Source organism: Tetrao urogallus (genome assembly GCF_951394365.1).
Source record: "Tetrao urogallus genome assembly, chromosome: 25".
In the NCBI taxonomy this organism is placed as follows: domain Eukaryota; kingdom Metazoa; phylum Chordata; class Aves; order Galliformes; family Phasianidae; genus Tetrao; species Tetrao urogallus.
Genome location: NC_136838.1, coordinates 2,918,570 through 2,944,855, shown reverse-complemented (window position 1 = coordinate 2,944,855; position 26,286 = coordinate 2,918,570). Strand labels below are relative to the sequence as shown.

Genomic DNA, 26,286 nt, shown 5'->3' with positions numbered 1-26,286 from the left:
TGACTCGCTCTTCCGCCCGCCCTGCCTCCGCCCGCGTCTCGCGAGGAGCCTGTGTGGGAGGCTCGGCGCCGGCTCCGCCCCTACATCCGCATTGGTCAGAGCGAGAAGGAGAGCTGATTGGCGATCACGATTGTCATTCTCGCTCGCTGGAAGCGCTGATTGGATGAAGATGACGAGGAAGGAGGAGTGCGGAAGGTCCCTCACCCCCGGGCCTGAGGCCGTGTTGCTGTCGGGCGGGAGTGAGGGCGGTGCGGCTCTGTGGAGATCAAGGCAGTCCTTCAGCAGTGGTGGGCAGAGGGGCGGGGCCGCCCAGTACCTTAGGTCATTGAGTGGGCCGAGACGGTGCGCGAAATGGCGGCCGTGTGGCCAACGAGAGGCCCGGTCAGTGGGCGGCTTTGGCGCGAAGGCTGCTGGGAGTTGTAGTCCGCCTCTGGCGCATGGGGTGCTGGGAGCGGGAGCGTCATTCCAGCAGCTGCAGTGCCGGCTCTTCTTTTCCCTAAAATCCCCCCTTTTCGTTCAAAAACCATTCCCGCTCGTGCTGTCACTACCTACCCGTGTACCAAGTCGCTCTCCCTCCTGTTTATGAGCCGCCTTCAGCTACAGGAAGGCCGCCACGAGCTTTCCCCAGAGCCCCTCTGTCTTCCAGGCCGAACACCCCCCCACTCCGTCCGCCTCTCCCCGCCCCGTAACAGTGGTGCCGCTGTGGCGCTCCGCCAGGCCGCTAGGGGGCGCTGTGTTCCCGCTTTGGGGCGGGGCGGGCCGAGCCGCTTCCTGGCGGCGGCGACTCGGCGGAAACGGCGGCGTTGGCAGCGGCGGAGCGGGTCTGCGGGTGGGCTCCGTGTTTGCCGAGTGTCACCTCGGCGTCCCGCCGCCCGCTGCGTGTCCCCGGTCGGCACAGGAGGCAGCATGTCGGTGGCGGGGCTGAAGAAGCAGTTCTACAAAGCGAGCCAGGTGAGGCACCGCGATCCGCGCCTTCCCTTAGCCGTTGCTGTCCGTCCGCTCTCGGTGCTCCCGGAGGTTCGTTCCTACCCTCCCTACCGACCTCGCCGCTCTCCGGCTGATGGCGGTTCCGCTGTTTCCATCCGGTAGCCCCGTGCCAACGAGCCGAGCTCCCGTTGCGCCTCGGTTTTCCGCCCTGGGACACCCCAGGTGTCCCGTCCCCCCCCTTCCCCGGTCTGTGCTGCTTTCCCATCCCGTTACCGGCGCCCATCCCTTGGCCGGAGCCTCTTCCCTTCACGCAGACCCGTTGCGGGCTCCATTGCCGTCCCTGCTATGGCAGTCCCTGGACTGATCCCCCACTGCTGTGGCAGTGGGTCACAGCACCCCTGGTTCAAGCCCACCGTTGCTGTCAGGTGCCCTCCCTGCTGTGTTGGATGGAGATGAGGCACTGCTGGAGCTCTGCGTGCCATCGGTGTTGTGGTGACATGAGCACAGCTCTCCATCCAGGCCAGCACAGTGACACAGTCACCAAAAGGAACTTGGCTCCAGCACGACGATGCAGAGATCTGTGCGGCTTCACTGGGAGCTGTGTGGCAAAGAGCTTCCATCCCTGTGCTTTATGGAATTCCTGGACAGAGTAAGAATCACAAAATGGCCAGGGTTGGAAGGGACCTCAGGAATCATGAAGCTCCAACCCCCTGCTGTGTGCAGGGCTGCCAACCTCCACATTTCATAGCAGCCCAGGCTGCCCAGGACCCCAACCAACCTGGCCTTGAACACCTCCAGGGATGGACGGGGCATCACAGCCTCTCTGGGCAGCTGTTCCAGCACCTCACCGCTCTGATAGTAAAGAAATTTAAGGATAATAATAATAATAAAGGGATTTTAGGAGCAATGTGTTAAAAGGGAAAGGGAGAGCAGTTGCATAAAATGCAGTCTGCAGGGCGATGTTCGCTACGGCCTTGGGAAATTCCCACTGCTGTGGTAGCTCTGGGACTGGGGAAGGGTTTTGTGCTCAGCAGGGCAGAAGCACAGCTCCCCATCTGTGTGCGTCAGGGCTCTGCTCTTTGGGAAGACTGTCAAAAGAGCAGTTTTTAGCAAACGAAGCCTTTTTGTGCCTCCTGCAGTTGCAGTACGGTGTTGTTCCTGAAATTAACTCTTGGGATTATTGTTTTTTTAATGCATTTTTGGAACAAATCTGGATTTAGGAGCGCGCCCTTAGGAGCATTGCTCTGGGTCCCCCAATCACTGCTTTTGTGCCCCTGTTTTCAATTTAAGGCAGGTTAATTTCTCACAGGTCCACCAACGGGCTCTGCTTCCCATGCTCATAGTTTAAACCCTTCTAATCTCAATCTGCGTACGCTTGCTACGTGGATGGGTTCCTTCCTTGGCCATGTTTATGAGAAAGCATTTTGCTTGAACAGCAAAGTAATACATTCCTGAAGTCATTCCCCACCCCCTTTCTTACAACAGGAAAACAAATCTCTGCATCATTATTATGGCTTTTTTTTTATGGCTTCCATGGGGGAAGGTTGTGCTGAAAAAGAAACTGTAGGAAGGCTTTCCTAGCACAGATGTGCAGTGTTGTTGTAGCAGGGCAATTAGAGGTGAAAGCGCATCGATGAGTCAGAAGCAACGTGTTTCCAAAGCCTGGAAACATCTTTCTAAAACATCTGATGAAACTTTTCTGTGGGGAATTACTGTAAACTGAAGTGAATTCATATGTGGTCTTTGGTGGGCGTTTTTCTTACGGATGCCGTGTTTTATTTTTTTAAAGGAACCAATCTGATTACTCATGGAAAAGTTAAACCCTGTGAGCTCTCTGGTGTGCAGCAGCCCAGCGTCCAAACTTGGAAGCCCGTTTATCTGCATGCATGCTTGCATGTACTTGTTTTGAGCACTTAGCTTGTGCTCAAGGAATATTGCAGTGGGGGAAAAGCTGTGTGTGTGTGTGGCTGCATCTTGGGCTCTCTTGCAGCTCCTGCTGCTGCAGGGCTTTGGAAGGTGATGAAATCTGAAGAAGCCTTTCTGCTGGTATTTGCAGTAGGGTTGCAGAGTTGCTTTGCAGGATCTGGAGAAGCGCAGTCACAGGGTGGACCCTGCTATTGCCTTCATGGTTCCAGTGGCTGGAACCACACTGCAGAGGTCCTTTGCCTGGAAACGAGAGTGACTGGTTCTAGCTCTGCCCCTGTTCTGTGTTCTCCTCTCCTTTTCATTTTCACCCTTCTTCCCTTTCCCTCCCCTGGTCCCAATCTTCAGCCACTCCTTGGCTGAAGCAGGAGGAGGATTAGCTATTTTTTGGCTCTCTTAAAGGTATTAGATGCTGCCAAAGCCAAACATGTGGAAGATCTTTCCTAAAACGTTGTGTTTTGTTCCACGTCTGTTATTAATTGAAGAAGAGCACAGCCAGGACCGAGGCATGCTGGGCCCTTCACTCCCGGGTATGGGGATAAAGCTGGGCATCAGCTTCTGCCTCGTACCCATATGCAGCAGAGGGCCTACAGTACCCTGCAAAAAGCCACGCTTGCAATGCTGCAGGACGTGAGCCTGTGCATCCAGAACAGGTTTTGCTAGTTCACAGCAAAATGTTCCTCTGGAGAGAGGGAAAAAAAAAAAAAGACAGTACAAAAATAAAACCAGCCTTTAGAAAGTGTTCTCCCGTGGGGGAGAAGCAACCAAATGCACAGCTTGGAGCTCCAGCAGCACGAGCTGGGTGCTGCATGGGAGGCTGTCATCACTGTAATCCACTGCTGGCCTCTCGGGTACTCAAGGAGATGCAGAAACCTTCTGGTGCAGAGATGGCTTCACATGCACTGTTTTCTCTTTCGACAAACCAATTGAAGTCCTGAAGTGGAAGGTTTAATATCTGCAAGGCTTTCTGTTAACCGCAGTCATTTGATTCACTTGGTGCATAAGCAGGGCAAAGAAATGTGTCTGTGCTGTTCCCTGAGGAACCCAGTGCCAAGATGAGCGCGTGTGCAGGTTCCTTGCTGCTGTCCTACAGAACAGCATGCTACCTGTGGCAGGGGGGTTATCTGCCACTGAAGGGACAAGCCCTAGGGTGGAGGCACTGTGATGTGGCACTGGTGAACGTGTCCCCTCCCTCTGCCAGGTAGCCCTGTCCCCACTGGGGCATGCCAACTGCTGGCATTCCATGTGTAACAAGGCCTTTGCAGAGACATGAAACACGGTCTTGTGTTCCCATCGATCAGCCCTGATGGCTCAGCATGGAGTTGGATTCAACCCAGGTGGGAGAGTGGCATTGCTTTTTTTTTTGCTCAGCCCTCAATGTCGTTGTCACGTGGAACAGGATGAGCGTTCTCTGCATGGACCAAACCCAAACCTTGCTCGTCCTGCTCAGGCTCAGTAACCAGAGCACCATACGAGTTCTTGTGCTTGCTGTGCTTGAGGAGCTCCTTGCCAGCCACCCTTCTGCTTGCAATCTGTCACGGCTGCACTCGGTGACCATGCCAAAACCCTTGGTGTGTAGGGCAGCACGGCAGCCTCAGAGCTGTAGGATAACATCCTCTTCCCTTCCTGGGGTGTGCAGCATGAGAACAGAGAGCCCTGGCCCAAGACAAAGACCAGCAGCCTCCCCCCTCTGTGTGCAGAAGACAAAAGCTGTATTCTGACAGGGGAGTGCTAATTAAAACTACCAAGCCCTTAACATACACACTTTTTCCTGAGTCTGATGATTGCTCTCGAGGCTCTTGAAGATATTTTTGAAAACATGAGTGCCTGATCTGAGGACCTGGGCTGTGCTCTTTGGCCCGTGACAGTATTTCACTCCAGGAACAAGCGGATCCTACGCCCTGTACGTCTGCAGTGTGTGCTCACTGTCCTGAGCAATGGCTGAAGAATCACCTGTGCCTGGTGCTGAGGTGCAGCAGCATCAGCTTAAAGGCCTGAGACACGAGCCTGGCCCAGACACACTGCACAGGGACTGCGTGAGGACCAGGAGAGGGATGGCAATGCCCTTTTTTTGTCTTTCTGCCTCTTGTCTGGTCCGCAGAGAGATTTCCTTTATGAAGTTCTTTCTGTTGAGGCTTTGTGCTGTAGTTTCGGATGTTCTTCTTCCCTCTCCTGTTTCCCACATTGTACCTTTTAACAGTTCCTAAAGTTAAGCCAGTCCTCCTAGCACTCTTAGGCTTTCTCCCCCAGGCAGGAGATGGCTCTCCACTCATTTCCTTTGCTCTGTTTGCAGCTGGGCACTGGGCTGCTCTGAGTGTCACAGATGTGCTGTGCAGTTCAGGATCCCCTGCTGGAAGGGAAATGGGCTGCTCAGCATGCAGGATAACCTTTTACACTGAAAACAAAACCCACAGAGGCCCATTTCCCTGGCCTGTTGGTGCCCCGTCCTGCTGCAGACGTTTTGAGTTGTGCCTGTTTCCAGATGGAAGCTGTTCCCACACTGCTAGATGCTTCCACACCTGCAGCTCAAGACAACCATTGCAAGAGCTTCAGCCACTGATAGCAGATGCTGGATGTGAATTGCAGGGCTAAGAGCAGTGGTGTCAGGACAGTGGTGTCCCCAGTGCCGATGTGCTGCAGCTTTATGGACATAGGAAGCACGGTGCCACAGTGGGCACAGAACCTCAAGACAAGCCAGGCTGTGCACTGACATGCAAATGTCACACTGGCTTTTAGGGAATCCTTCAGAAAAAGGATGGCAATGGACCTCAGAGGCAAGATGTGAGGAGCACAAAGAGGCCTGGTGAGTAGGGCACTCTCAATTTGCCCTGCTGGGACTCAAGGGGCACAAACAGCATGGAGACACCGGTGCTTTGCCTTGAAGCTCCTACAGGTCAATTCAGCTTGGGGCTGAACGAAATTCATCTAGAAGCTACCTTCAGTTCTGACAGTGTGTACAGCAGCATCTCTTTTGCTCCTGTTTTGAAGTTGGAAGAACAAATCCTCCAGTTTTCTCTTCCAGGTCTCCCCGTGAGGCTGGCACAAGGCAGTGCTGCTGGGTTGAACCTTGGTGACAAAGGCAGGCTGAGATGCAATGTCCAAGTGCCTTATCTGAAAATATGAACTTGAACCAGCAAGTAGAGGGATTTGCCATGTCCTCCCAGCTTTATCTTCTCTCCTATGGCACTCAGGCTTTCCTCTATTAGTATTAACCCAGGCTAGAGTCCCCTCCAGCCTCCCATGTTTGTCATTCAGTATTCATCTGCTCCTGAGTCACAGGGCTGAGAAAAGGAGGATTTGCTCAAGCACAATGTGATCCTGGGTGCTCAGAGTGCCAGCCAGCAATGTCAGAGAGCAAACTGTGTTCTGCAGCCAGTCAGAGTGCTGCTGTCATCCTTGCGCAGCGTGCTGGAGCCCTCAGCTTTCTGTGCCATTGGAGCCCAGAGTCTCATTGATGCCTGTGTGCAAGTCCAAGTATGGCAGGTGCAGATGTGAAGCAGAATGCAGGTACTCTGCTCTCAGCAAACCTCAGAGTCAATGGGTTTCAGGGGCCAGGGGTGCCTCTCCCTGTTCTCACTGAATGCTGTTATGATGCCTGCTGCTCCATCTAGCTAAAATGCCCATGTGCAGGACATTTTAATAGTAATTTCCTTCCTTTCTTGCATGATTTGTCATTGATGAAATACTTGGCATGGCAGCATTGTTCTGCTGGTTAATCATTGTCAGAACAGCCCCATGAATACACCGGTTTTCAGCTTTTCTCACTGTTGTCCAGCCTGTCTGGAGGTGCAGGTTCACGTCTTTGTGTCAGTTATGTTGACTTGGCTTTTCTCATCCTTTTAGGATTGCTTTCACAGCTTTTAGGTTCCCATTGTAATTAAAGCTCTGGTTCTTGAAAGGCAAAGACAGAAAGCAGAGGTGGAAAGCTCTGGCTCCCCCATACTCATCTCACTGTGCTTCCCTCCTCATTTTTCACGTTAAACAGAGCACTGTTTAGTGCATTGCATCCCATGTTTACAGCTGGGGAATCTGGGACACGGGGAGGATGCATGATTCAGAGCTGTGGGGGAATCGTGTGGCACCAGGAATGCTGATTCCTCATTGTCATCTCACCCTGTCTAAAATTACCTATTTGTCTAACTGTTCTAACGGGTTAATTTGAGGGTGAAGTATTGAAAGTGTAAGACAGAGCTGAGGGGGGGGGTGTTGCTGGAAGAAGTGGAAGGAAATCCTTCCTCCTGCTTCGCCCTGCCAACACTTTCCTCCTGGGAAAGAGCAAAATGGGGATGAGATCAGGCAGACTGCTCTGTAAAAGCTGACTTATTCCTTTAGCACATTTGTTGTTCCTTCTCTCCCCCATTCCTCCATACTCCAGCACCTTTTGCCAGGACTTGCAGCCCTATCCAGCCCCTGGCAGACCCGGGGGGACATGGACCCATAGCATGGAAGTGCTGCTGAAGGAGTGGAGCACTTTGCCTCGCTTGAGATGCAGGAGCACTCATGCAAAAATGAATCAAAGCTGCAGGCTCAGTGTGCCTGGGGAGGGCTGTAGCCTCTTTTGCAGGAGCTGATGTTGGCTGAAGGGAAGAGGTTCTGTCTGTGCCCCTCTGAGCAGATGTCCGTGCTCACAAGTAGGTTCATTAGGGGGGCTGGGAAGTGCTGAGCACCGTCCTCACCTGCACCTTTCCACAGTCCCTGAGTCTCCTGGCAACTTCTGCTTCATCCACCTGAGGCATACAGTGGGTTCCTACAGGGAGCCAAGATGGATGAAGAATGCAGTGTGAAAAGGTCTTCTGTGCTCTGTCAGGAGTGGAACGTGAGGGGGTTATTGCAGGACCTGCTGCACTGTGTCACCATGTTGCTGTATTCCCAGGGAGGGCTGCTGGCGTGTGCCAATGCCAAGCAAGATGCCAAACTGCTGGGAAAAAAAGAACAAACCCAGAAATAAAGTAAATCCATAATTCAGAAGGTCTTGGGTTTGTGATGTCAGCTCGCCTCATTCACATGGAAAAGCAGTGATGCATCTGGACATTCATGCTGTTTCATAAGAGCCCCATGCAGAGTGCTGTGCTGTCAGCCTCTTTGCTTGTTGGTCAAATCTGAGTGTGAGTGATGAAGTTGGGGCCCAGAGCTGAAGCACGCAGGGAGTTGCTCTGTTCTTGCTTGTCTGCAGCGTGGCTTTCATGTCACTCTACAGATCTGCTCCTTGCTGAGCTCTGGCCCCTCGCTGTCCTGCTGCTTCCCTGAGCTGGGGGCAGGTGAGTGACATCTGTGCAGAGCTGGAGCAGAAGAGGAAGGAGCCATGCAGCATCACATTACTTCTCTGTTAGTGAGGCTCTGTGTGACATGGCTTAGTGCAAGTTTCACACACACCCCTTGGCCTCTCCCTGTATAAAAGTAATATATATATATATGTATATATATATATGTAATTCTTTTTTTTTTTTTTTTGAGAAAGAAAGGTTTCCTCTTCCACCTGCCCCCACCCATCCCTTTAAACTGCAACCCCATCACTTTCAGGTTCCTGTTGACAGGAAGCAGCCGTGCTGGGAGGCTGGGGCTTCGTGGCAGCAGCCATCCAGGCTGAAGCCGTAAGCAAGCAGCTCCCTGGATCCCTTCCAGCAGCAGCATGGTTTCCATCTGGGGCTGAGGGTCAGGACCTGCCCTGCTGCTCCTCCTGCTGAGTGCACAGAGCACAGCCCATGCCACGCTCATCCCAGCCTGTGCCACTGGCTTCGTCACCAGTACCTGCTGGTGCAGGTGGGATTTCCTTCCTGAGCCACTGGGATCTGAGAATCTTCCTCTCTCACCTGTTAATGAAGTTCAGAGCATTGTCACTAATGAGCTTGTGCTTCTGCTCAGAAAAGTGAAGCACATCTCTGTAATGTAATTCTGTCTTTCAGACAGAAGGTAAAGTTTGTGTCGTGATTAAAGCTTTACAGGGCTTTTTCTGATTGAGAAAAATGCTTGATAATTCATCCCAGAACTTAAAACCAGGCTGTATGTGCTTGCTGGGCCAGACTTTACCTGGCTATTATGATGTATCAGGCACTTTCTTGACCAAATTTGTATTGATTTTATAGGACCAGCTATATTTAACATTATTCTTATCACCTTCATAACGAAAAAGCAGAAAAATGGTGGATAATTACCCACCCACAAAGCAAAGCTACTGAGTAAGGAGGTGCTGCTCTTAGCAGAAGGATTTTTTTCCCTAATCTTCACTGTGTAGCAAAGTGGTGAAGCATTTAGCAAGCACTACATTTGGTGCTGACGTGTGGCTGCACACGTGCTTTTGTTGGGCACTGAGCAGGCACAAATCTTCAGCACCAGATGTTGCTGGAGCCGTTTTCATACGTAGCAAAGCTCCTAATTGCATTGGATGCATTTCCAAGAGCAAAGGAATCTGCTTTCTGTATTTAAACAGGGTAATGCAGGAGGGGTTTCTGATACACCTGGTTCTCTGGCTTCGAGGCAGAAAGGCTGAAGTGATGCATTGAGAGTGTAATCTGCAGAGTGAAAGCAAACTGCAGGAGCCTGAGCTGGCTCTGCTGGCTCCCCGCAGCCTTACAGATGTCACTCCCCCTCTCCTTTTCCTTAGGATGCTGTGCTGGGGTGTGATAACCACTAAGCCTTTCCTAGTATTCACGTTTACAAAGGAAAACGTGTGTTTGTCTGATTTTCTGAATTATTTCTCTCCCACTTTGATGTTTGTGTACGCTGTGATTGCTGTAGATCTCGTTTGGCCAACGCAGCCTGTGTTAAGGAAGGGACGTGAGCTGTGCTCTGTCCTCCTCTGCTCCCCTTGCGCTTAGGCAGGGGGATCACTACCTTCCCTTTTACAGATCTGAGCTGCTGCTGAAGTCCTTTCACCGCCTTTTTTGGATCTGGTCTGTCCATGAGCCTGACTGCTGACTCAGCTCCCAGTCCTCATTAACACAGTCTGCATCTGAACCTGCACACACGTGTCTGAACCCCATTACCTAACTGCTCGGTGTGTCCCATCAGCATGGCTTGGGCTCATCCATCACACTGCAGACCTGGAGCTGACCAGCTCTGTAGCCCCATTCCCAGCCCTGTGACATTCTTTGAGCTCTGCTGTACTTTTGCTTGATGATACCATTCAATGATATCCATCCAATGCTGATACCACGCTGCCCTGTGCCCTGGGGTGGTACTGTTCTTGTGTTTCACTTTTCACTGGAGCAGAAATCCTGTCAACTTCTTGAGAGCCCTTCCTGCAAGCTGCCTCATGCTTGCTGTGTTTGGGACCTCCAGTTGTCAAAAACCCTCATTTTTTTTCCATTGCTTTCCATGGTATCCTGAAATCCCTGGCAGCAGCATAGACAGGCTGCTGGTTGCTCTGCCTCAGCGTCATCAGGACTTTGCTGCTGTCTCACAAAAGAGGCAAAAAGCAAATTCCAGGAGGCCCTTCAGCACTTTGTGCCTTTCTGCCCTATGGACTGAGCAGCTCCAAGTGTCAAATGGCAGCAGCTCCTTTTCCCCTGCGTCAGAGGTCTGGTGGAGCTGCTGGGAAGTGATTGCTCAGCAACTTCAGACAAGTCGGGCAGTGATTAACAAAGGCTTTTGGAGATAGGATGTGGGGAGGTTGGGCAGGAAATCTGAATGCAAGGCAAATATTCCCCATTTCCCCTCAGTTTACTGTCGTTCTGCAGCCATGGCAGGTGGGCGAGGAGATGGGCAGTGCCAGTTGCACAGGGGAAAACTGCTGCTGCTTTTTCCCCGTGGTTTTGTTTTCACTTGTTTGCTTGACCCAGTTTTTTTTAACTCTAGCTGAATAGAAATGATGTCTCATTTGGTATAAAGCAAGTGAGAAGTAGCTAATAACAGGAGAAAATGTGATGCAAGGCCTCGTTGCTGACTGTTGGGAGGTGCCTGCTTTCATGTGGTGAGCCCGTGGCAGGAGGTGAGGACTGAAACTTCTCCTCTCTGGTGCCAATCTGTGCTCAGGGCAGCAGCGTGCCTCTGCTACAAGCTAGGACTCAAATGCTGTTCATCCAGCTACAGAAAATGAAAGGATGAATTCCCCAAGCAAATGGGCAGTGTCTGCATTGCACTGGCCTTAGCTCTGCGAGTGAGACCTGCTGGCTCCTGCTTAAGTTACGTTTTCTAATTCATGCTGTCCTCATTCCTCTGAGCCCATCTGCTGGATGGAGATGAGTCACTCGATAATGCTTTGAGTAGGTGATTGGACAGGTGGCTCCCTAGAAAGCTGTCTTTGCATATGACAGCTCTTTCTTTGCAGTTCCTATATGATAAGATTACAACCTGAGGTCACTTTGAAGGCATTTTGTTAGGGAAGGAAGGAAAGGGAAGGGAAAGGAAGGGAAAGGGGGCAGGGCAGAAGGCAGCAGGAGCACCTCTGTGTGTGCTTGCACAGGTTCATTGATGGTGCTTGGTCTCAGGAGGGAGTAGCTCTTCCTGTAAAAGAAAGGAGCAGTAAAGGCAAGAAAGCCCAGCAGAAGACTGAGGGCTGGATACCAGAGTGAAAACTTATGTGAGTGAGTGGGGAGATGGGATGGGGTAAGTGGCAGGTGGTACCGTCAGGTCCAAATGCCCAGAGAAGTGAGATGAAAGCAGGACTGATGTTAAGAGCCAGCAGCAGGGTCTCACATGGAGGGACAGGGAGGTGAGAGCTTCTGCTGTTTGCCTTCCTCTGATCTGCCCTTCTGCAGCCAAACCGAGTGTGAGAAAAGGTAGGGCAGTGTCTGTCGAGTCATATCCCACTTCTGGTTATGGTTCTGCTGCTAACCTGCTCTTGACAGTAGGCAAATCACTTCCTCTCATTCTTTCCTCTTTTCTGCTTAGAGTGATGACTTTTGGGTGAGGAAGTCCGGCAGATGTGGTGGAGCTGTGCCAGGACCTACAGAGCACTGTGGGGACTCTCAGCATCCTTTGGCTGCTCAAAGCATGCTAGGGAATGTGCCTTCCTCCTTGTTACGAGACGATAATTGTTCATCCCTTATTCCATAGAATAACACTTCTGTCTATTTCCTTCTCTTTAAAGTAGGTCAGAAGTTGCCCAGATTAGGATGCACTTTGCTGTGGGTGTGCTGATCACTGGGTAAACTGGGATGCCTGCTACCTCTCTGCAGCGTCATTCCTTAAGAAAGGATGCCTTCTGTTTTCTAAGAGTTTGAAAGCCTCTGAGGAGGCAGAATGTGATCGAGGATAAGAAGCAAGTAAGGACAGATGCCAGAGAGAACTGCAGGCTCAATGAGGGCAAAAGGTGTGTTTGCAGTGCCAGTGCTCCCAGTGGGCTGCTGCTGCTTTCCTGGCCCACAGCTGAGGATGCAGTGAGCAGCAAGAAACAGGGATGGAGGAGAAGTGATGCCTGCTGTTGGATGAACACCTTCCAATCTTGCCACGCTCCCAAGGATCGTGGTGGGAAGGTGACAACTGCCATGAGACCTTAGAGACAGCACGGGTGCTTCGTAGGTGCTGGAGCAGTGTGTTTCAGGAATAGCTTTTGGGGTTCTTCAGCCCCTTCTGACAGACCCCACAGCAGGAGAGTGCAGCACCGTGCTTGAGGGATTAGAGCCACGTGCTGCCCAGCTGTTCTAAATATACGTGCAGCAGCAGCGAGCTGTGTTGGCTGCATGGAGCTGTGAGCACCCCGCTGCCTCCTCCTTTGTGATGATGAAGCTACTAGTGAAGACAACCAAAAATTACACTTAATTCCAGGGCGCCGTGCCTCACTGAGCTATTGCAGTGCCTTTATTTAGCTCCCACGGGCACAGCTCACAGCAACGTGCTGTTGTGCACTACCGAAACTGCTCACCAGCAATCCCAGCACTTACAGCTGTGTTTTCCTTAACTGCATCTCTCGACCAGGATTTTGTGTTGCACTAAAGCCCTGTTCATCTGGGATTCAAAACACCTACAGCACCTTTTTAGTTAGTTTGTGGGCTGTTTTCTTTCTTCTTTTTTTTTTTCTTTCCCACTGAACTTGCTCTTTTCTAATGCAGGCAACCGGGGCAGAGCTGCTCGTCTGTTTGCTTGTCTGTGGTTTTTATTTCTCAAAAGAGCACTTTCTGCTGAGGCAGGACGCAGGGAGGAGTGAGAAGGCTTTGGCACATCAGTCTTGGGAAGGATAATGTTTTCATTGCAGTGTGGGCAACTGCTTTGAATGCAGCGATTGCATGCGTTTGATATGTTACAAATAGCGCTGGCTGTTTGATAAGGGGAAAAAATGCAAGTTTTAAAAGAAAAAAACAGGTATTTTTCATTCTTGATGAGCTGTGCTTGTTCGAGGAAGTTACATCCTACAGTTGACTACCTTAATTTCCCAATTGAAAATACTTGAAAGTTGAAGAGCAGTGTGTCGGACCGGGATGTGTGAGGTCCCTGTGGAGAAGCTGCTCGTTGGCACAGCACTGATTTCAGCCTCCTGTATCCACAGGCTGGGCAGCCAAAGACTTGCTCACTTTTAGGGCCAGTGCTGCACATCTGCCTTCTGTTGGATCTTGAGATGGAGGGGCTTCACCAGCACTCCTCAACTGCAGAAGGTTTGGATGGTGGCATCTTCCCACTCGGTTTTGGCTCTGTTTTCATGGTTGGTGATTGTACTGTATGTTGATTTCCCTTTTTTTTGCCTACACGTCTGTCCTTCCTCCGTCACCAGCGCTGGTGTGATGCAGCAACATCCCATTGCTCTGAGCTGCCACTCGTTGACTCTGGGAACACATCTGCTGCTCGCAAAATATCTTGATGCTCTGCACTCCTAAATACATCCACAGGCACCTGCTGTGCAGAGAGATGCCCTGGGCACGGCCTCATGTCACCACCTCTTTGCAGGAATGTTAAAGGGGTGGTGCTGCAGCCAGCCAGCAATGAGGGGAGTGCAGCTTTGGGGTGGGTGTGCCAAGGTCCTACTTAATGCCACTGGGATCTGTTTAGGTTTCAGCGATGGCGTGGGCAGCAGCAGATGCCTGCTAGGTCTGTCTGATTCATGGGGTTTACGTAAGGGTGAACCAAATGACGAGAGCGTTGTCCGATGGTTTGTTATTTACCACGAGTTCATCCTGGGGTTGAAGGGCAGTTGTGTAGGTTGAATGAAGGAGTGGTGGGTTTGGAGGGGGCTGGTGAGGGTGAGGAGGGGTGTGTGGATTTTGTGTTGTGTCTGGAGAGACAGCACAGCCCTCCCTCATCCCTGGCATTACGTTTCTCTCCCACTCTCTGCTATAAGAGAAGCCCCTTTCCATCCTGTCTTTTTTATCCTTCAGCATACACAGCTCATTCCTTCCCCTCCCTGTTGCCAAGCTCCTGTTGCAGTAGTTAGCTAACAAAAGGGCTTTCATTTCTGAACATCTTCTGCCACGCACAGCCCTTTGGTAGCATTGGAACACCAAAGGTAAGTGTGATTGAAGCCCCTGCGAGTCGATCCTTGTTAAAACGAGGCTGCAGATCTGCAAAATACGGTCAGGAGCAAAGAGACAGACGAAGCAGAAGACAAGTGCTGTGCTGTGGAGGTGTTTGCTGGGTGGGATCCACCACTGCACCCTGGCACAGAACCAGAGCCGTCCAACAGGACTGCAATCACCGTACCTCCCTACGCCCTGAGCTCAGGTCTGAGCTATCTGGGCCACATTTTTACTGCCAGCAAGCTTTAATTATACACGGGTGTTGCTTCTCTGCTGGACTGTTTGTGCACCGTCTGCTTCGTCCCTTTTTCTGACCCTACAGATTGGTGGTTAAAGTGCCAGGTAAACAGCCATCCTGTTTTGAAGCTGTTTTATCTCGCCGATCTGTGACGCCCAACCGTATTGCCTTGTGCTAATATTTGCTCCAGGAAGCACACAGCTTTGGCTGCTGTGCAGTACAGCTGAGGGCTTTTGCTTTTCCACTCTGTCCTGCTTCTCTCGCACTAAGCTACAGTACTGTCTCCTGTAGGCTTAACATTATGCTATATGCCCTGTCCTGGGTTCCATTTTGTGCCCAGTGCCCCTTGTACTGTCACTGGGCACCACCAAACAGAGCCTGGCCCCATCCTCCTGACCTCCCTCCCTTTGGATATTGATCAGATCCCTTCTCCAGGATGGGTGGGCCTGGGCTAACAGCACGTTGGCCGTGTCCCTGGCTCACATCCTTGCTGGCACAGAGGGGAACTGGCATTAGTTTGTCCTGTGCCTGACAGATTTGGGACTGTTGGGATGGAGATGGCACACAGTCCCTCCTTCTTTCCTCCTGAGATGAAGCCTCCTAGCTTAATTAGAGCCAGCAGGGAGAAAACCTCAGTCGTATTCGTCCTTCACAGCAGGGCACCAGTAGCATTTCTTGGATGTCAAAAGGAGGATTAAATTAGTCTGCAAGCGAATTTTCCCCCTCCACATCTCTATGCTCTCTGAGAGAGTGTTAAGCCTCCAAAATCACTGTGGTGATCACTGTGTACAGCATGGCATGCAGTCCCCGATTACAGCAGAGCTCTCCATCACAGGCTGTATTTGCAGCTTTCTGGGTTGCAAATCTGTGGGTGGGTGGAGAAAAGCAGGGATGGAATTACTCCGGTTAATTGTACTCTTCTCAGGTGTATTGCAGAGGAAAGGACCTTTCTGGAGGTGCTGCTGTGGGCTGTGTAGAAGCCCCTTTCTGGCCACAGAGGCTGCGTGTCGAGCTGTCTTTTGGCACGGAAGCACAGGAGTGGGTGGTGGCAGCTGGCAGTGAGTGCCCACGCAGGGTCTGCAAGGCAGAGCAACCGCTTTGTGGTTTATTTTCCCTGCTCCAAAGAGGAATGTGTGCTTCCCCAGCTCAGAGCTGGCAGGCAGAAGTGTGTGCTGGCACCCCGAGCACAGAGCAAGGATCCAAAAAAAGCAAGAATTTGAGTTTTTGGTTGTTTGCCCATCTGCAGGCAGCTCTGTGGTGATAACACCCCTTTGAGCCCCTCTTGGCACACTTGCTGAATCCACAGTCCTGCTCTCCCTGCACTTCCCATGTCCTTTCAGGTGCTAGAAAAAAGCTGGTGAGGTCAGGAGGGCTGCGCTGCACCCAGAAGCCTGCATGGACCTTTGTGGGGCTGCACGTGCAGGGATGTGTGAAGATCCATCTGGGTGTGCATCTGAGAATGAAATCCAGAGCTGAGAGCTGGGCTGGGTGAACCTGCAGAGCGCTGACCCATTGCTTTCCCCCAGTGTTTTAATGCCCAGGGGAACCACAGCAATCTCTTTGTGAAACATCTGAGGTCCTCTGCTTCCCCAGGAAGAGAAAAAAGCCTTGCCCAGGCAAAACGAGGCGCTGAAAGGCTGCTGTCTTCTTTCTCAGCTCTTTCAGACTCTTGCTCTAAAAGGATATTTTGGCCTTGGGATGATTTGTGCTGCTGTTGCTCAGTGCAGAGCTGTCATTCAGAAGAGCTCTCTGCTCTCTCTGAGCCTCTTCCCTGTAATGTCTGCATGCCTCGAAGCTCTGAGCAGCTGCAGATATCCACCCGACCACTGAGGCACGAGGAGCACATCAGCCATAGCAGTGCTCAGCCTAGCACCCTGGTTTGCAGCTTCTTAGTTGTTTTCCTTTCCTGGTTTGGGGTGTAGAATTTTGCTGAATCCCTGCAGACTTTCCTGTTTTACAGCAATCATTTGATTTTGGGACTAAGCACTGCCCAGGGAGCGCAGTCGCATGGAGCTTATGGGGTATCTCTAAGTGCATTTGGAACTGGATGCTTGCGTAAAGAGTTTTTTTTCCTTGTCCTTTAACTAAGGAACCACTCTGAGTCCCCATGGGCGCCACAGGAAGAAAGACTTGATAAAATCAAGTATTTGATGTTGAAGTAAACAAACCTGTATTGTTTGTCCAGAACTGGAGTTTTGACTACAAGCATGAGGAATCCTGGCAATGGCCTGTGGCAGGCATCAAGAGCTTGGGGAGGCAGCAACCATTTCCTAAACCGCTTTTGATGTCTGTGGAGGTAATTTGCTGTGCACACATCCATTTTGGGGCCTGGCAGTTGCTTGTGGGCACATTGCAGGTAGCTTTGGCCGATCTGTTGAGCCCCAGGTGCTGCCACTGGCTTTGCCACATGGGAATGGGGCAGGGCAGGAGATGTTCTTCTCCATTTGAGTTGCATGGAAGGACACTTCTTCAGTTGGATTTGATAAAGCACTGTTGGCACGTGTCTTTCAGCTCGGGAAGGTGAGTGGTGAAGCTTTGGGAAAAAGTCTTTTCTTACACTAAATGGCATTTTGAAGAAAGCTGATAAGCCCTTGGTGCAGATAGCCACAAGCAACCCTGCCTTCCCAGCTGTGTCAAACGTCTTGTGTTCGCCTTGTTTTAGAACAGACATCAGAGATACCTTGATAATTGGATTTGAACATTTTCCTGTAGCTTCTGTAAGTCTCTTTATCCTTCTCTTTCAAAAATGCTGGAATAGAGAGCCCTAAGCTCTCACCATCTGGATTGCAAGGAGTTGTGGTTGAGGGCTTTGAGTGGTTCTTTCTGGGCTTAGCTCTGTACTGGCTGCTGCAAGCAGAGTATGTGAATTCCCTGTTTACTTGCATTTTGCCTTGTGTGAAATTGAAGCCTCTCTTGAAGCAGAGTTGAGAGACAATGCTGTTGCTCCCTTTTTACAGAAAGCGTCGGAGTTGGAGCTGTGAGTTATGATTTTAAAGAGCTTTGTGGCTTCTGCCAGGTGAGGAATATCCTGCCTGTGTCTGAAGGCTGAGCTGTGCTGTGGGAGGATAGGGCAGCATGTTGTTACCATGCTTTGGGCTGTTCCTACTGCCTCCTTTCTCTTGCAGATGCTGTCTGGACCATCCCTCTTCCCTTTCTGTCCCCAGGACTCGATACCTCTCTGCGTGAGGTAGAGTGGACAGCCACTGCCATGCCTGATTCTTCCTGCCTTGTTCTTTTTCTGCAGCTGGTCAGCGAAAAGGTTGGAGGGGCAGAAGGGACCAAACTTGACGATGACTTCAAGGAAATGGAAAAAGTGAGTAAGGGATAGGAGAAATCCCCTAAAATTACCCGTAAAAGCCTTCTGTGACCTTGCCAAAGCCCTGAGCTGATCTTCACTGCTGCTGGATCATCTTGTTTTCCTACAGAAAGTGGATTTGACCAGCAAGGCAGTTACAGAAGTATTGACCAGAACAATAGAATATCTGCAGCCAAACCCAGGTGAGTGACAGCACCTCTGCTGTCCACTTCCCCCTGCCCCCCAAAGAGGGTAGGAGAGAAAGAGGCAGAGAGACCTCAGAGAGAACCTTGATGGCCTTGAGGTGTGCCACCAAGCCCACATTTGTTACCAGGTATGCTGTCTACCTTTACCAGATGTATGCTGGGCTGTCCTGTACATTCCCTGTGGCTTTGCTAACTGGCTGAGCTTAGTGGGGTCTTACCCCAGCTCACAGGTGCTTTGTGGTCATACGGCCCTTTTGACCAGTGATGTGTTTCTGGGCTGTAAGATACTGCTGTTGCTATCAAACAGTGAATAAAACAGATGCATCTTTAACCTTGGATCTAGGAAAGATCTGGAGGGGACCTGTTTTTACCAGGGTGTCCAGAAAAAATGTCATCTCTGGCTTGGAAAGGGATGGTTAGCTTTGTAACCATCACCTCCGGAGCCTGCTGTCCTGTGTGTTTCCAGGCAGCTTGCTCAGAGAATGCTCCAGGGACTACAGGAGGGCTGGGGAAACTCCTTTGGCCTTCACCAGTTAGCTGTGGGGATCTATATTTATTTGCTGCCTTGGAAAAGAAACTTTACTTTTCATAGCAAGTGATATTTCTGGTAGATTATGGCAATAGCACTTCTTGGCTTTGGGAGTCACTTAAAAAAAGAAAAGAGTTGGCAGTGGCCAGCAGCTGCTGGCAAGTCCAAGTAATTACAAACACGGCTGTGGCTGTTTCTGTGCCAGCTTCCAGAGCCAAGCTAACCATGCTGAACACGATGTCGAAGATCCGTGGGCAGGTGAAGAATCCTGGCTACCCGCAGTCAGAAGGGCTGCTGGGGGAGAGCATGATCCGCTACGGCAAGGAGCTGGGCGAGGACTCCAACTTTGGTGAGTGCCCCGTGGGGCTGCACCCTACAGCAGCGTGCAGATAAGACAGCAAAGCCTGATGCCAAATCTCCAAACTGTGTTCTTTTGGATTCCCAAAGGGCTCTGGGACCCTTTGTATCACTTAGCAGCATGTGCCTCTGGTCCAGGCTGGAGTGCCAGATCTGTAGCAGTCTCAGAGCAAATGCATGGCCGCGGCTGCGCCTCATTCCTTAAACCAAAACCAAGGGCAAAATCCACAGCTCACCACTGATGTCTGTGCTGTCAACTGCCTTTCTGTACACTGGCCTTTAGAAGAGGTCTGAAGGCTTCCACTCGGGGAAGGAGAATCACAGAATCACCCAGGTTGGAAGGGACCTCAAGGATCATGTAGTTCCAACCCCCCTGCCTAGCAGGGCCACCAAACATCCACATTTAGATCAGGTTGCCCAGGACCCCGTCCAACCTGGCCTTGAACACGTCCAAGGACGGGGCATCCACAACCTCCCTGGGCAGCCCATTCCAGGGCTTAACCACTCTCCTTGTAAAGAAAGAGTGGAGAAGCAGAACCCAAGGGGACTGGATCGTAATTGACATTAGGTTTAGATCCAAAACCTTCTAATACTTTTTTGTTGAGTACTGGGATAAGCTTGCATGTGGGAAAAACTGTCTCTGTGCTTTTAAACTGAATGTGGTGATGTGGAAACTGGACTGAGCAATATGAGGTGCTTTAATACGCCGTAGAGCTCTGCTATGGGGATTCCGTAGCCAAGAAATCTCTTCATGGGGTGACTTCTCATAATCATGAAACAAGCCACGTGTGACTTGCAGGGAGGAAGGGGGTGTGAAGCTTTTTGATGACATTAGTCTCAATCCAGTGAAACATCAGCCTGCCCATGTGACAGAGCCAATGCAGTGCACAGCTCTCTGATCCCTTCCAGTGCAGGGAGGAGCCTTCTTGCTTCAGGAAAATTACAAAGCCCTGGCTGCTCTGTGGGAGTGGTGAATTCTCGAGGGTATCTCTGGCTGACTCAGAACTCTGTATCTCTCTTGGCTTGCAGGAAACCAGTATTATTGCAGAGCAAGGGGGAAGGAAGTTTTTAGAAGAACATAGCAAACCTGGCTTCCTCTAATAGCCTCGCTTTACAGAAACACTTCACTTGATGAATTTTTATTTTGACAGGTTATCTAGAGTTAGCACCATTGAAATAATTCTTCTGCAGATACTCTGTCGTTTGCTTTTTTTCCACCTGGACAGCAGACTGGTGGTTTCACTTGACTCTCCATTTCATTTGCATCAACTCCTGTGCTGATGCAGTGCTGAAACGATTGGTTTGCCAAAGCTGCACAGGAATAATTTAATCTATAAATGGTTTCCGCTGGAATAAAAAGCCCAGACTAAAAGTGCTTTTCAGCGAGGCTGTCTGGTTTAACTGTCATCATTAGAGGGAGCTTTAGAAAAGCTAAATAGGTTTCAGTAAGCGACTCTGAGTTCGAATTCAGAGAGAGGTGGAAAAAGAGATAAGATTGGCTCGATAGAGGTCCAAAATGAATAGAAGGCTGCAGGTTTGTTGTTGACATCTGGGGAAACTTGAGAGGTTGGTCAAGAGTGCTCTGGGCTTAAAAGCCATCTGAACAAAAGGATGGCTTGGCTCAATCAGGCCAAATGTACTCTGCCCCCAGCTTCTGCTGCCAGCAGTGGCCAAGCAAGGTTAAAGCTGTGCTCAGCCAATTAGTAGCTCAGGGACTCCCTGAGTTAACAAAGCTGTTTACAAAATACTTTTCCCTTCCTCTGTGTAGTTTGTAGAGATTGTTCCTTGTGTTCAGAGGAAGAAAATGAAGCACATTGGTGAAGTGTCTTCTGTGGAGTTTGCACCGACGTGCCGTTGCCCGCTGTCACGCCAGTCAGCGCTCCCTGTGCTCAGCTCAGGAAGTTGCTCCACGTAGAAACGTGGAGGTTTTTGGCATAGGACAGAAGTTGCACATGCTGGGTATCATGGCAGAATGGCTCTGCATGCAGCTGCCACAGACTTTGGCTCTGTTTAACCGGCTGGCTTGTTCTCCTCCTCCCTTTCTCTTCCCTTCCTTTTCTCACTCAAAGGCGATGCGCTGCTTGATGCTGGGGAATCTATGAAACGATTGGCTGAAGTGAAGGATTCACTGGATATTGAAGTCAAACAAAATTTCATTGATCCCCTCCAGAACCTGTGTGACAAAGACCTGAAAGAGATCCAGGTAAACGCCACGGTGTTATCTCTGCTGTTCATCTCCTTAGATGCTGGCCTGTTCTGGCTATCAGTGCATGTAGCCACTTGCTCCATCACAGTGGAAAACAATGTGGACAGGCAGAGGTACCACTTCTGTTCCCCTGCATGTGATGTGCATTCTCTCTCCGTATTTCCTAGTATTTCCTCCCCTGCTCGGTGTATTCAGCACCACTGCCACTGCTCCTGAGCAGCTTCTACAGCTGGTGTAGGTTGGAGTAGTTCATTCACTGTTCTTTATGGAGGATGCTGTGATAGTGTATCCCAACATATGTTCTGGGCTGCTTGCTTTTGGTGCTGATTTAAACAGTTCTGACCCTAAGCTGTTACAGGATATAATATTCAGCATCTGTATCCCAATTCCTGATCTGTAGAGATCCCTGTCACTCACAAGGAGCTCGAAGTAGAGCCAGTTCTTCCTTTCCATGAAAACCTTGCATGAGGAACAGACCTGGGCTGCTCACCACATTGTTTTCCTCCAGCTCCCAGCTAGAAAGGGGTGAAACTATATTTCCATACCATACTTGAAGGTTATTCCTTAGTAAGAAGCACCTACAGCAGTAATGCTTTGCCAAACTGTCTGCTCCTCCATATCATCTCACAGCACCCCTGATGTGCAGCTCTCTATCCTGTGCTGCAACCTGAACAAACATGGGAGCCACAGAAGTGTATGCTCTGAGATCAAGCTTCTGAAACGAATGAGCTTGGCCTGTGACCAGTGCTGCCTTCTCAACACAAAAATTCAGTTGCTCCCAGTCTCTGGTTCTTTCCTCTTTTTTCTTTGCTGCTCATAACCGTCTTCTTCCCAGCACCATCTCAAGAAGCTGGAAGGCAGACGTTTGGACTTTGATTACAAGAAGAAACGACAGGGAAAAATCCCTGATGAGGAACTCCGACAGGCCATGGAGAAGTTTGAAGAGTCCAAGGAAGTAGCAGAGACCAGTATGCACAACCTCCTAGAAACTGATGTAAGTGCATAGAGGGCGCCTGGACTCCTTGCTGCTCCTGGGGCTGAGAGCTGGGGGTGGCTTTTGTGTTTCCATCTGTGTGAGGGTGCCATTGGGAATGAGTTTGGCCAGATAATGCAGCACCCTTGGGAAGGATTTGACCAGCTGGGGAAGGGAAGGCTTCAGGGTGGGAGACAGTGGGAGAATGGGAGCCATTCTGCTGAGTCTGAGCCAGAGCCTGGTCTCAAGTACCTGAAATCCCAAACCTCATCCTCGTTTCCCTGGGGAAGCTGTCCCTTGTGCACGTTTCCCAGTATAATCTCAGCCCTAGTGGGAGTCTTCTGTCAGCAAGGGAAAGCCAATCATCCTGCCTTGGTTTGATTCTCTCAGATTGAGCAGGTGAGCCAGCTGTCGGCCCTGGTGGATGCTCAGCTGGACTACCACAGGCAGGCAGTGCAGATCCTGGATGAATTGGCAGAGAAGCTCAAACGCAGGTGAGTCCTGGGGGCTTTGGGCACTCTGTTCTCACAGCCATGAGCTCTGCATGGCACCTGCCTGCAAATATACCTGGCTCCCTGTCTGAATCTGCCCCCTGGTGTTAAAGCCAGTGCTTGCAGTCACTGCAGCTTCGGTCCAAACCTCATTCAGATCAGTGATGGGCACATTCTGACATACAAAACATGTCTGTCCTTGCTTCACGGGCAGCCAGTTTCTGCTGCTTTGAGCGATGCCTGAATTGGAGTGTGCAGTTCTCAGGGAACTTGATATTGAATTTGGCAGAGAAAGGGCAGATATGCAGTGCACCCTTAATGCCAGTGCCCACAGCTCCTTGCATCTTGGGCCTTGACCAGGAAATATCTTTTAGCTAGACCTGGGATCAAGTAACCGTGCTGCTGGAGCAGATGGATCAGATGTCATGACCTGAATGTGCCTGTCCCCTCCTAGCTTAGTGTCTTTGTGCCATTAGCTTCAGTTGTATTTAGGGAGCTGGAGTTCCTGGTGATTTAGCACTGCTGCCCTGCTGCTCTTCTGTCATAGAAGAAACCACTGAATGGATGCTGTGTCTGGTTGGAATTGAGAAGAGCTGGGAGTATCCTACTGCTGTGAGCTTTCAAAGTGCAGCACGAGTGTCCTCTGCTGGCCTGAAAGCAGTGGTTGCCTGAGCTGCTCTACAGCAAAGCCTAGGGGTGTTGTCTTCCAAAAGCTGAGCTGTAGGTCTGAGGTGGAGGCAACTGAAACTTGTTCCTCTATGGTTGTAAGGGGTCAGTTATGTTTGCCTTGCTTAGCTGAGGACAGAGCTTCATGTTCTAGCTCTGGATGCATCATGCCTTTTCCAGAGCATTCACACCACCAAGCAAGACGTGCACTGATCTTCTCAGACTCGTTTTCACTTTAATTTATCCACATTTCTTTTGATTCTGCCAGAATGAGGGAGGCCTCCTCACGTCCCAGGCGGGAATACAAGCCCAAACCCAGGGAGACATATGACTTCGGAGAGAGTGACCAATCTAACGGGGGCTTCTCTTGTGCTCCCACCCCTAAAGTCTCAGGTAAAGTTGTCCCATGTATGTCATCGTGCACACAGGTGTCTCTGGAGCAGTGTCCTGGGGATGGAGGGGAACTGCTCTGCCTAAGAGTTATGTTTCTGATGTGTTGGATGTGCCTGCACAAGCTGGTGGCTCTGGAAGTGTCTTAAACATCTCTAGAGTCAGGCTGTTTTCTCTTGAGGCCCAACAGCCTCCGTTTTCTTGACTTTGGAGAAGTCCCAGCAGAGCCTGCAGTCTGGGTCACTGACTGATAGCACCCAGTCAGTGACAGCAAGGGCAGAAAGGAAAAATTAAACATCTCTTCTCCCCATCTTCCATCACGCTGCATTTGTCCCTCCCCGGTCCCAGCGAGGCAGATGGTTTTCTAACAGCATGCAGGATGCCGTGTTTCTCCTAACAGAACCTCCCTTTGGGCCCTGCCTTCCCCTCACTCCAGTTCACGTTGTTTTAAGCATGTCTCTTTTTGTTTGGAAGCAGCTTCCTCCTCTTTCCGATCCGACAAGCCGTCCCGGGCCTCCGTCAGGAGTATCCGTGAGTTTCCTCCCACTGCACTGCATGATGTGTGACCATCTTTCCCCACCCCTCCTTGCTCCTCCTTCCTTGACACTGCTTCTGGAAGCCACTAATACCCCTGTGCTGAGCCACTGTGCCTGGCCAGCAGAACAGCTGAGCTAAACATCACCTCTACTGAGGCCCAAATGAACCCAACCATGCTATATTGATATTTACCACCCTAAAGCTTTTGCTCACCTGGATGAGTTGTAGCAGCAGTCGTCATGCAGGCACGTCCTGCTTGAGAGCACAAAGATCAGGAGCTCTACCAGGAGATATCAACCACCTCACTCCTGTTACAAGCCTCCCAGCTCTGATCTGTCCCACTCCTGCACCTACTGCCTGCTGTCCCCTACCCTGCAGCTGGGAGCTGGGGACAGAGCAGGCGGTGCTTCGGTACACGATGTGGGTTTTGTGGTGTCTGGGCAGCAAGCAGCCTCAGATGGGTTGTGACTGGTGGCAAGTCCCCAGGCTGGGCCCACAGGTTGACTTGAAGGGGCTCATGGGGCTTTCATTGGGGTACGGGGCCAGGCTGTGTCTTTTTGTTCGAAAGGCAAATGGGATCCTCGAAAGGCAAATGGGATCCTGGGCTCCATCAGGAGAGGGGTGGTCAGCAGGGACAGGGAAGTGATTGTCCCTCTCTACTCGGCTCTTGTGAGGCCCCATCTGGAGTACTGTGTCCAGGTGTGGAGCCCTCAGTACAAGAAAGACATGGAGATTTTGGAAAGGGTCCAGAGGAGGGCGACTAAGATGATCAGGGGGCTAGAGCACCTCCCCTATGAGGACAGGCTGAGGGAGTTGGGCTTGTTCAGCCTGGAGAAGAGAAGGCTGCGGGGCGACCTCATTGCAGCCTATCAATACCTGAAGGGAACCTACACCCAGGAGGGGAGTAAACTCTTCATAAGGGCTGACAATAGCAGGACTAGGGGAAATGGATCCAAGTTGAAGGAGGGAAGATTTAGGTTGGATGTTAGGGGGAAGTTCTTTACGAGGAGAGTGGTTAGGCCCTGGAACGGGCTGCCCAGGGAGGTTGTGGATGCCCCGTCCTTGGACGTGTTCAAGGCCAGGTTGGACGGGGTCCTGGGCAACCTGATCTAAATGTGTATGTTTGGTGGCCCTGCTAGGCAGGGGGGTTGGAACTACATGATCCTTGAGGTCCCTTCCAACCCGGGTGATTCTGTGATTCTGTGTGATTCTGTGTCTTGGAGGCATCAGAGTGGGGCAAGCGAGGGGTTCATGGTGGTACAGTAGTGGGGTAGGAGGGCTTAAGGAGCCTGGAAAGGGTTATATGCTGTGGTTGTGGAACCGGCGTGGTGTTTTGAGAAGCTCTCTCAGAAATGAACCTGCTTGGCTGCTGCTTTTGGTGTTTTCTGAGTTCTCTTGTAATGCTGAGCCCTCTTGTGCTGTGGAAGTTCAGCAGTCCAGGTGTGCTGGGCCTCCTGTTCTGCCATTCCCCCTGCCCTAGCACAGAGCCATGCCAGGTGCTGAGCAACAGGGAAGGGAATTAGGGCCCTGGAGACTGTGGTGGTCTGCATTAGCTCAGCTTGCTCTCAGTAGAGTCTCTACAGCTGCAAAGTTTAGTGGCTGCTCTTCTCCCATTAGAGTGAGGTGGGGGGCACAGGGAAGGTACAGGGGTTGGGGCTGTGCTCTGGGAGCAAGTTATGAAGGGAAACGTTTGGAACAAGAAGGCAGAGGAGCCACTGTGCTAAAACCCATCGAAGAGTTCAAACTGAGTTAATGCTTTACCATCCTGGGGGCAAAGCTAACAAACAGTTTCTCCCAGGCGGGGCAGAGCCCCCAGTACTCACTCGTGTCACTGGGGCTGTGTGAATCCTGGCTCTGACAGACCTGGTTTGGTGTCTGGGACTGGAGTGAGTGGCTGGCTGCCAGCTGTGGGGCTGGGGCAGGACTGTAGGCAGCCTCCTCACCCCTTGCATGCACTCTCCCCACAGCTCACCTGGACCAGCCCTGCTGCAAGGCGCTCTACGACTTTGAACCCGAGAACGATGGTGAGCTTGGCTTCAAGGAAGGCGACATCATCACCCTGACCAACCAGATCGATGAAAACTGGTACGAGGGCATGATCAATGGCCAGTCAGGCTTCTTCCCACTCAACTACGTGGAAGTGCTGGTTCCGCTACCTCAGTGA

The 26,286-nt window shown here is 51.1% G+C and overlaps 1 protein-coding gene across 3 annotated transcripts; it reads left to right on the top strand.

The window, feature by feature from the left end:
• Nucleotides 1-906: 906 nt before the first annotated feature.
• Nucleotides 907-26,286, top strand: SH3GL1 (SH3 domain containing GRB2 like 1, endophilin A2; the record flags this gene model as incomplete). 3 transcript variants are annotated; one of them, XM_079546918.1, is made up of 10 exons in its annotated part: nt 907-951; nt 17,717-17,785; nt 17,898-17,970; nt 18,708-18,760; nt 21,030-21,062; nt 21,901-22,059; nt 22,429-22,532; nt 23,464-23,588; nt 24,063-24,116; nt 26,090-26,286. In XM_079546918.1, the coding sequence occupies 10 exons, from the start codon at nt 907-909 to the stop codon at nt 26,284-26,286; spliced, it is 912 nt and encodes a 303-aa protein (XP_079403044.1). The 3 variants fall into 3 exon arrangements, with proteins under 3 accessions (XP_079403044.1, XP_079403042.1, XP_079403043.1); XM_079546916.1 differs by having other exon boundaries at nt 18,708-18,851; nt 20,929-21,062; XM_079546917.1 differs by lacking the exon at nt 18,708-18,760 and having other exon boundaries at nt 20,929-21,062.